Source organism: Sarcophilus harrisii, chromosome 3 (assembly GCF_902635505.1).
Source record: "Sarcophilus harrisii chromosome 3, mSarHar1.11, whole genome shotgun sequence".
Lineage (NCBI taxonomy): Eukaryota > Metazoa > Chordata > Mammalia > Dasyuromorphia > Dasyuridae > Sarcophilus > Sarcophilus harrisii.
Window position 1 is genome coordinate 593,255,450 of NC_045428.1, and position 10,240 is coordinate 593,265,689.

Consider the following 10,240-nt stretch of genomic DNA (forward strand, 5'->3'; position numbering starts at 1 on the left):
CTGGCGGACGGACCTCGCTTTCCTCCTACAGAAAGTGTCCGACGTTACAGCTACCGAGGGGTAGAGACTGCGTGGGGATGGCTGAACCTCCCCCCTCCGGCCCCCCGCCCCCCCGCCGCCCCCCCCCCCCCCCCCCCCTCGAGCCTGATAACGCTAATCACGGTCCCCAGCATTTGTGCAGTGAGCGCAGGCTCAGGAATAACACACCTAGAAACTGACACCGGAGACGCTCCCTCCCCACGCCCCCCCCCAGTCCTCCAAGGCCATAGAGCGCAGGGCCAGAGTGGCACGTCTCGATGGTTCCTTTCGGAGGACGGAAAAGCCGGAAGTGCCGCTGCCCGAAGCCTAGGAGGGCCTCTCTAGCCGAAAATAGGCTTTCCTCTTTCCCCCCGCGACAGACATTCCGCAGGGCACGGCCGTCCCAGAGCCCGAGCTGGGATCAGAGGGCCAAGTCTGGGGGGTGGCAGTGGAAACCACGCGGCTCCTGGGGAGGCCATCGTGCACCAGGGATTGGCTGTCCTGCCGATCAATCACAGGGTCGCCCGGAGACCGCACGCGGAATTGGGCGGGAGGTAAGCCCCTGGCGGTTGGGCGGAGCGTGAGGAGGAAGGGCGGGGCAATCTAGGGGGCGGGACTTGTGGAACATTGGTTCAAGAGAGGGGGCGGGGAGGTCTGGCGCTGGGAGCGGAGATAAGAAAGGAGGCGGGGCTTGTAGGATGTAAGAACTAGGAGGGGGAGGGAAGTTCTGGCGAGTTTGGGGCGGAGTTAAGCGAGGAGGCGGGGCCAGTGGAACCCCGGGACTGGGGAGCGATGGGGCACGTGGAGAGGCTCCTGTCCGAGCCGGGGACGGGCGGGACTTGGGGGGCTCCGGGGTCCCGGGGCGGGCGGGACTTGGGGGGCTCCGGGGCCCCGAGAGCGGGGGGGACTTGGGGGGCTCCGGGGCCCCGGGGCGGGCGGGACTTGGGGGGCCCCAGGGGCGGGGGGGACTTGGGGGGTCCCGGGGCGGGCGCCCCAGAAGGTACTATCGGGCTGCCAGAGGAAGGTCCTGCCCATGGCGTCCCACACAAATTCGCCCCAACCCGCCGGCCTCCCCGCTGGCGACCCCATCCTCCGGGCCCACCCCACCGCCCGCCGCGTTTCTTTTTTTTTTGCCCCCCCCCCACCTTTTGTTTTTCTTTCCCCTTTTAAAGGCCCAGCATACCCCCCTCCCCTTCCCCTGATGGATTTTAAAAAGAAACGACCCCCCACCCCCGGCCCCCCCGCGCCCCTTGTTCAAGGGGGGCCCCCTTTTCCCCAAACCCTCCGTTTTCTGTCCTCTTCGGTTAAAAACCCCTCCTTGCCATCCATCCCCCTCCTGGGTCCTGCCCCCGTTTCTTTAAAAAATACTTCCATTTCTCCTTTACCCTCATCCCTCCTTCCCTCCCGGGGCGATCCCCCCTGCCACCCCCCCCTGATCCCCAAGCCCCCGCCCCTCCCTCGCCCCTTCTTGTTTCAGCCCCTCTGTTTCCCCCCTTCCCTCTGTCCCAAAACGACTGGCCTTTTTTTCCTCCCTCCCAGTATCTCCCTGGGTGCTGTCCTCAGCTTTCGTAGATTCTCTCCAGGCCTGACTTCTCAGGGCCTTCTAGCCCCATCTCCAACTGCCTTGGAGATATGTTGAACTGGATGTCCCCTGGACGGCTTATGCCGGACGTGTCCCAAACCGACCACGGCATCCCCCCCCCCCCCTCCTCCCCATCCCCTTTCTGACTGCTCCTTCCCAGGGTCTGGGGCTCCCAGAGTCCTCCTGCGCTGCTCCTCCTCCTCTCTCCCCCAGGGCTGTTGATGTCACCCTTGTAGCATCTCTGCTCTGACACGGCCCCGTCGCCTCGCCCCTGGGTGACTAACAGCAGCTGGGGGCAGGGGTCTACCTGCTACTTTTCAGATCTCTCAGCCTGCCCTCCTCCCACATCCCCTTTGATCCAAGGACACCAGCCTCCTTTGTTCTGAAAACAACACCCACCTCTGCCTCCGGCTTCCTTCCAGATCCCCCTAAAATCCCCCCTCCTACAGGAAGCCCTTCCAGAGGCCTTCTCTGTGGGGGGTATTGCTGTTCTCCCCAGAGATTTCCATGTCTCTCCGCCACGAGCTGCTCTTCAAGGGCAGGGCCTGGCCTTTGCTCTGGGGTCCCAAGGGCTTAGCACAATGCCTGGCACAAAGTGGGTGCTTACTCAGTGTTATCGGGACTGTCCGGAGGGTGGCAGGGACACGGTGCTGGGAACGCGGGGCACTGCGGGGCAGCCAGGACAGGGGGGCGGGGACGGCTGCCTGGAGCTCTAGGTGTGGGAAATGGCAGAGCCGGGGATGTGGAATGCCGGGAGCTTCCAGGGACGTTATCAGGACCCGGGAATGATCGGAACGCCAGCTATCGCCTTCTGTCTGTTCCAGGCCAGGAACAGAGATGGCCAGCGAGGAGGAGCCGGAGGCCGCCCAGCCCCCCAGGAGAAAGAGGTTCACCATTCCCCTGGAGGAGGCTCCGCCCCTGGAGGTAGCTGGGGAAGGGCAGCGGGAGGAGACCCAAGGTGGGGCCCCTGGGCAAGGCACTGGGGGGGCTGGCGAGTGGGTCCCAGCCCCAGCTCAGTCCCTAGGCCTTGTAGGCCTTGGCCCAGGCCTTTCCCCCTGTACCTCAGTTTCACCCTCTGTCAAAAGAAGGGTGCTTGTGATGCCGGCAGAGAAAGGGAGGTTGGCCTCCTGCTGGGACCCTGAGGACAGAACTGGGAGCAGGAGGTGGGCAGAGGGGGCTCCGCAGGGAAGGAAAACCTTTCCAAAGGGCCCTGTCACTGGGGGTGCTTGGCTGGGGAGGGGGCGTAGGGGATGGGCCCGGGCTGAGCGCCTTTCCTCTTCCTGACTCCTGGAACCCTCGGGACCTGGGGTTTACTATCAGCTTCACAGTCAGTCAACATTTATTAAGCCCTCAGACACAAAATCAGCTTGCCTTGGGTACAGAACCCTGCTTTCCTCCTCCCCCATCCTCAGGTGAAGTCCTTATTCAAGTCCAGCCGCAGCGCCCCTCCATCCGCCACCTCTGTCCGTGAGGCACCCCCAACCTATGCTGACTATACAACAGCCGGGCTCTGTTCTAGAGGGACCCGGCCTGAGGCTGCTCCCCAAGGGGCCCGGGCAGAAGCTGGTCCCCAAGGGGCCCGGCCTGAGGCTGCTCCCCAAAAAGTCGGGGCAGAAGCTGCTGCCCAAAAAGCCCAGGCAGAAGCTGCTCTCCAAGGGGCCCGGCCTGAGGCTGCTCCCCAAAAAGTCGGGGCAGAAGCTGCTGCCCAAAAGGCCCAGGCAGAAGCTGCTCTCCAAGGGGCCCGACCCGAGGCTGCTCCCAACCTGGGACTGCCTGCAGGAGACACTGCCAACCAGGGCCCTCAGGGGCCAAAAGCTCCCACCAAGAGCAGCAGCATCACTGTGAGCCCCCGACAGGTGAGACGGGGTATCCCCAGAACAGCAGGGAGTGGGGGGGGGGACCAAAGCTCTCTCCTCACCTCCCACTTCTTGGCAGAGGGGAAATCCTGTCTTGAAATTCATAAGGAACGTGCCTTGGGAATTTGGAGAAATTGTCCCCGACTACGTTATGGGCCAGAGCACCTGTGCCCTCTTCCTCAGGTGAGCCCCGACCCAGTGACTCCTGCGGCCAACTTGCACATCTCGTCTCAGAGGAACGCTAGCTCTGAGAAAGTCACCGAGAGGCAGATTTGGGCTGGAAGAGGGGAGCAGGAGGTCCAGGCCCTGCCGGCCAGGGTGTGGGCATTCCAGGGGACCAGGAAGAATCTAGGGAGGGGCCCTGGTCCCTCCTCGAGAGCAGGGATTTTGTTCCCTCTCTTTGTGTTCCTGTCACATAGTGCCTGAACCTCGGAGGGCGTGACACATGCTCAGAGATTGATCAATCCCTCCACCCTTGGCATCCCCTTCCTTTCAGCTCCCCCCACAGAAGGGGTGGAGGCTCTGTTGGGCCCAGCCCCACCCCTTGACCTTGGTAGGGGAGCTCCTTGGGACCCCAGAGGCTGGAGCAGCAGACAGCTACTGCTCGGCTGGAAAGGCCTGTAGGGCAGGCCCAGGGATGGACCGTGGGTCCATCATCCCAGGGTCAAGTAGTTCCGGATCATGACTTAGCTGACCACAAGGGGACCCGGTTTTTGACCACGGGAATCTGACCATCTCCTCACCACAGAAAGGTCACAATTGTGCTGGTGGATGGAGGTCACCATTCACGTGGGGGGAACGGACACTTCTTGGAAATCCGTCTCCCTGAACAGCCGGCCTGAGTTCTCGGTGTCACGGGGGTGGCGTGATGGGAGATGGGTCTGGAGACCCAGGGTTAAAGGGATGTAGGGGACAGCCATAGAGCAGGAGAGCCACCGTCACTGGGCCCCAACGGGTAGCACAGTGGGTAGCGTGCCAGGAGGACCCGAGGCCAAACATGGCCTCCGACAGTCCCGGGCCATCGCTTCACCCAGTCTGCCTCAGTTTCCTCATCAGTAAGGGGAGCTGGAGGAGATGGCAAAGCCTTCCCCGAATGGGGTCACGGGGAGCTGGGCGCGACCTCGACTAAATTGTCTCTACCCTCACTAAGTGTCTGACCTTTCAAGCCTCGTTTCTCATCTGTCACGAGGGGCTCTAAATGCTCGACTTCTTAGATGTGAACCCAAGGTGTCATCCAGGCTTCTGTCCCATTGTGGCTCCCAGAACCAGCCCCGTGAGAATCACAAAATAACACACCCAGAGGCCTCCTGCAGCTCGAAACTCAGGGTTCTCCCGAGGAAGGGGGGGGGGGTCTGGTCTGAGCCCCTCCTCCAGATGAGGAAACTGAGACCCAGAGAAGGGGAGGGAGCCTGCCTGAAGTCACCCCTAAGGCCACCCCAAGTCCCATCCCATTTCCCCTTCTCCAGGCAACTTCGTGGGGAAAATGTGGGGGCAAGGACTGGGTCTTTAGGCAGTACCCAAACTTCATGTCCCAGGTTCTCTCCACAGCCTGCGCTACCACAACCTGCACCCCAATTACATCCATGACCGTCTGCAGGGGCTGGGGAAGAACTACGCCCTGCGGGTACTCCTGCTCCAAGTAGACGTGGTAAGGAGTCCCATCCCACAGCCCCCTCCCCGATCCCGGACAGACCCTTCCATCCACGGCCCCCCAGCTGCTGGGCTCTCTTCTGAACCCTCCCATGGGAGGCACTTCCTGTCCTAAGGGGCCTTCTGGACCATTCTGGGGTCTCAGCTCTGACGAGCAGATGTGCACACACAAACACACGTATACGCACATGAACACACACAGAGAACACCTTTTTGTTTTCAATTACAAATCTATTTTCTCATTACAAAAAGGGTGCACGGCCGGGAAACCATCTCCCCTGACCACGTCCAAAACAGCGGCTCGTTCTGCCCCGAGTCCGGCACTTCTCTGTTCGGTTTACTATCAGTTCTCTGAAATGGCGACTGACCATTGAATCTATCCTTCCCAAGTCTTTAAAAAAGCAGAGGGGCAGCGGGATGGTGCAGTGGAGGGAGCACTGACCCTGGAGTCGGGAGGCCCAGGATTCAAATCTGGCCTCAGACACTTCCTGCTTCCAGTATGATGCTGGGCAAGTCACTGAACCCCAACTGCCTCAGCAAAAAAAACAAACGAAAAGTGGAGCAGCCCTTAGGGCATTTTGTTCTCGGCTGTTTTTATTCTCCTGGGTATGTTCATTTCTGCCCTACTTCATATAGACAGACTTTCCTGGGCTTCTGAAATGCTCATTTCTTAACAAGGCAGAACGGGTTCATGGACCAGTGCGTCCAACTGTTGCCCAATAGATGGAATCTCTTCTGCTCCCAGTTCAGAAAGAGCTGCTGTGCTTTTCCATCCATGACTTCCCTTTGAGCTCTTTAGCTGTAGATCCCAGGTGGCGTCATCGGGCAAAGGGCATGTTTAGTCACCTTTGGGTCCAGGGATGAAGGCCGGCCTTATCAGGTCACAGCTCCACAGACTTAGTTACCGCCCCCCTCGGCATTGTCATTTTCTTTTTCCATTAACTTTGGTAATCTGAATGGTCTGAGATGGAACCAGAGTTGCTCTACTTTGAATTTTAAAAGGACCCACAAGTTCTATGAGCAGTAAATAGTGATTTGGGACCTTTTTTCTTCACAGCTTAGATTTCTGCCCCAAGAATTACCCATTTATGGCTTTTGACCATCTGTTGATGGAAACAGTTTTTTCTTCTAATTTTAAATCCTTTGTATATCTTAAAAATGGGATCTTTACTGGAGAAAATTGCTGTAGAAATTGCCAATCCCTGATTACTTACTTTTTTGTTGTTGTTGTTAAGGCAATTGGGGTTCAGTGACTTGCCCACGGTCACACAGCCAGGAAGTGTTAAGTGTCTGAGGCCAGATTTGAACTTGGGTTCTCCTGACTTCAGGGTTGGGGCTCCATCCACCACACTAACTAGCTGTACCCCCTCCTTTTTTTTTTTAAATTTTAGCTGCTCTGGTTTTGTTCATTCAAAACCTGTAACAAAAACTGTCTACTTTTTAATCTTCCCTGATCCTCTTTATCCACTGGCCACGAATTAGTACCTTAGCCACATATGGGGAAAATAATTTTTTAAAAATTTTTTTAAAAAGGAAATTTATGATTCTAAAGCCCCTGACCTTCCCCATTCTCAGTCTGTGACATCCCCTGTTCTAAGACCCTCCCAGCCCGGCCTTCCCTGTTCTAAGGTCTGTTCCAGCCCTGGCCTTCCTGTTCCTCGACTCCCCGTTTCCCCGGACATTTCCCACGCTAATCTCCTCTGCCTGGCGGTCTGTTGTCCTAAGCCTCTCACCTTGGCTCCCACAGAAGGACCCTCAGCGCGCCCTGAAGGAGCTGGCCAAGATGTGCATCCTGGCTGACTGCACCCTGATTCTGGCCTGGAGGTGAGGTTTGGGGGAACAGCAGCAGAGGAGCAATGGGGGGGGGGGGGCAACAGAGCAAAGGCCGGACTCCCCACCTTCCTTCTGCTCTCCCCAGCCCAGAAGAAGCCGGGCGGTACCTGGAGACTTACAAGTCCTACGAGCAGAAGCCGGCTGACCTACTGAAGGAAAAGCTGGAGCAAGACTTTGTGTCAAGGGTATCAATGCCCCCCCCATCTTCCTCCTCCTCCTGCCCTGGCCCAAGGCCACCACGGCCCAGCTCACCAAACTCTTCCCCCCTCCCCCACCCAGGTCACTGAGTGTCTGACCACGGTGAAGTCAGTGAACAAGACGGACAGCCAGACGCTGCTGGCCACCTTTGGGGTGAGGCTCCCGCTGCGTTGTGGGCCCGGGTCCCCCCTTACCCTTCAGTCCGGCCTTCCCCGGCTCCTAGAACCCCCCTTGGCTGGGTCACCTTGCCTAGATGGACCAGCCCCCATTTCTGGCTTCCCTCCACAGTCCCTGGAGCAGCTGGCAGCCGCCTCTCAAGATGACTTAGCCCTGTGTCCTGGCTTTGGGCCTCAGAAGGTGAGGGAGGAGGGACGGCCCCAGAGAGAACCCCAGAATCCCCTTCCTGGTCCCATCCCCTCACCTGACAGAGGAAGGGTCAGCGGCAGAGCCAGGTCTGGGTGCGGGCTCCCACCCTGGGAACAGCTGGGGAGGGGAGGGGAGGGGAGGAAAAACAAACAGCTGGACCCAGCTGGGCCAGAACCTCCTTTTAATGGTGGAGGCCCAACTGTGAATTTCTTCTCCAGGCCCGCAGGCTCTTTGAAGTCCTACACCAGCCCTTCCTGAAGGAGCCCTGAAGACGCCGGGTCTGCTGGGTGGGAGGGTCCCAGGAGGGCTGCCAATAAAGCACAGACACCGCAGCCCGTCTCCGTCCCTGCCAGGGCTGGGCCAAGAGCGCCACGGGGGGAGGGGAGTGGGGTCCTGACCATGGCAGGAGCAAGGCCGCTGGTCCATCTGCCTAGACCTGCCCCGCCTCCAGCTCCTTCTGATGCAACTTCTTCTTCTTCTTTTTCTTCTTCTTCTCCTCCACCCCCTGGCTGGGGCTCGGGATGATGGGCTCAGGGACCTCTGCCAGGGACCCCATCTCCTGTGGTGGCTCGGGGGCTTCCCCCTCCGCCTCCTTCCTCCGCTTCTTCTTCTTTTTCTTGGTATGTGAAGGCTCGTCCTCCCCGAGGGACTCGACCATCTCTGCCCCCTCCAGAATCTCTTCTGCTTCTTCTTTCTTCCTCTTGGCGGGAGGTGGGTCCACCATCTCCTCCAGCCCCATGGTCTGCTCAGGCGTGAGCATCTCTCCTCCCGCCTCCTGTCTCTTCCGGCTCTTCTTTTTGGCCGAGGATGGGGCTTTCTCCTCTTGAAGGTCACTTTGAACCCCCGACACGTCACTTTGGACCCCCAACACCGGGGCCCTCTCCCCCAGCTCCATCATCTCTCCTAGCTCTTGTTTCTTCTTGCTCTTCTTTTTCTTAGGGGGTGAAAGAATAACCTCCTGTTGGGGCTCCATCATTCTGCCCTCGAGCTCTGACACCCCTCCCGCTGGCTCTGGCACCCCTCCCACTGGCTCCGGTGCTCCTCCTGCCAGCTCCAGTGCCCCTCCTGCCGGCTCCAGCATCCCTCCCGCCGGCACTGATGCTTCTGCCAGCTCTGGCTCTCCTCCCACCGGCTCCAGCATCTCTCCCTCCAGCTCCTTCTTCTTTTTCTTCTTCTTCTTCTTGAGGGGGAGTGGGGTTGCCACATCTTCTTGGATTGGTACTTGCTCTGTCGGCTCCGGCATCTCCTGCCCTGGAGCAGAGTTCAGCGCCCCCTGTCCGGGTAGAGCCTCCCCAGGACTGGGTGTCAGAGCCGCCGATTCAGGCTTCTTCCTTTTCCGGGGAGACCTGGCCTCCGCTGCCTGAGCCGGGAGCCCCAGCAGGGGCGACTGGCCCCCAAAGGCCTGGAAGCGGGGCCGCAGGCCGGGAGGGATCTGCGGCGGGGGGCTGGTGGGGATGGCATGGAGGGCCTGGCCGGACCTTGGCGCGGGGCACTTCTATGACACTCAGGATGCCCTGCAGGGCGGGGGCCGGGACCAGCTGGCCGTCTGCCGACGATGAGGGGGCCAGCAGGGTCTCGGGGCAGGTGCCGCTGTTGCTCAGGACGTGGTAGCGCTGACGGACGCCGGCCTCGTTCCGATGGCTCTTCACGGTCTGGAAGCCCACGAGAGGCACCTTGCATCCGTTGAGGCTGTGGGGGGGGAAAACTCGAATGGGGCTGGGGAACCCCATGGGATTGGGGGGGAGGGGCATGGGACCAAGAATCCCTAGGAACTAACGCCAGTCTGGGGTGACCCCGCTGCAGCTGGGCAGTCCCGGTCAGCACCTGAGCGCGAGCGCCCACAGGGCAGGGCTGGCTTGGGCCCTTTTGTCCCAGGCCGGACGGGGCGGCTCGGGGGGTTCAAGTCCCCCCTCGTGTGGCAGAGATGCCCGAATGGCCGGCCATTCTCTCCTCCCGAGGCAGACAAGAGGAAGCCACTGGCCCATCCAGCTCCTCCGGACTCCAGGCCCAGGTCTCTGTGCGCTCCGGGGTGGCACCGAGGTGCCCTTCTGGCACACAGTAGGTGCTTAATAAATGCTTACTGACTGAATGGACGAAAGACCCTAGCTCCCAGCAGGGCCTCGGACCGAACGGGACCACTGACCCCGAAGGGGTGGAAAAGGGGTGCGGGGCCAGGGCTGGGACCCCGGGGCACTATCCTCAGTTGGGCGGGGAGGGAGAAGGGGGCCCAGGGGGGCTCGGACCCCTGGGCACTATCCTCAGCGTGGGCGGGGGAGGGGGGAGGGGAGAAGGGGGCCGCGGGGCCAGGGCTGGGACCCCGGGGCGCTATCGGGCGGGGGAGGGGGGGGCCACGAGGGCGCGGGCGGCCGCAGCCTCTCTCACCTGGCCGGGCTGAAGTCCGCGGGCGTCCGGATGAGCCACAGCTCGGTGCCGGGCTTCCGCAGGGCGTCCAGGGCCAGGCGCGGCGGCGGCTCGGCGGGCGGCGTGGCCGGGCAGAAGTCGTCGGGGCAGAGCCGGCTCCGGACGTCTGGCGGCAGACGGGGGGTGAGCAGCACGCCCTCGGTGCCCCCTCCCCCCGCCTCCCCCCCCCCCCTCCGTCCCCGCCCCCTCCGCCCCCTCCCCGAGGCCGACATGGTCGCAGCAGCTCCGGGAACGCCGCCGCTGAGCTCTGCCTGGGTCCCGGAACGCGCGCCGAGCCCACGTGGGCCGGGGGCGTGGCTCCAGGCAGGCAGTCCAT

The 10,240-nt window shown here is 61.1% G+C and overlaps 2 protein-coding genes across 2 annotated transcripts; one reads left to right on the top strand and one right to left on the bottom strand.

The window, feature by feature from the left end:
* Window positions 1-659: 659 nt before the first annotated feature.
* On the top strand, window positions 660-7,835 carry ERCC1 (ERCC excision repair 1, endonuclease non-catalytic subunit). Its single transcript, XM_031963196.1, has 10 exons — window positions 660-718; window positions 2,425-2,524; window positions 3,013-3,456; window positions 3,536-3,639; window positions 5,005-5,104; window positions 6,854-6,930; window positions 7,025-7,124; window positions 7,219-7,290; window positions 7,426-7,494; window positions 7,722-7,835. Coding segments are annotated over exons 1-10 (1,119 nt in total). The 5' UTR covers window positions 660-716; the 3' UTR covers window positions 7,773-7,835.
* A 41-nt stretch (window positions 7,836-7,876) lies between these two features.
* CD3EAP (CD3e molecule associated protein) lies at window positions 7,877-10,217 on the bottom strand. The gene is given in 4 exon segments (XM_031963195.1): window positions 7,877-8,981; window positions 8,983-9,192; window positions 9,886-10,030; window positions 10,124-10,217. Coding segments are annotated over 4 exon segments (1,416 nt in total). The 5' UTR covers window positions 10,137-10,217; the 3' UTR covers window positions 7,877-7,933.
* Window positions 10,218-10,240: the final 23 nt, after the last annotated feature.

Bases quoted from the DNA above. Each gene is read 5' to 3' on its own strand.
- ERCC1 (XM_031963196.1), top strand. The intron at 3,457-3,535 runs GTGAGACGGGGT...ACTTCTTGGCAG, and splicing joins TCACTGTGAGCCCCCGACAG to AGGGGAAATCCTGTCTTGAA. The intron at 5,105-6,853 runs GTAAGGAGTCCC...TGGCTCCCACAG, and splicing joins TCCTGCTCCAAGTAGACGTG to AAGGACCCTCAGCGCGCCCT.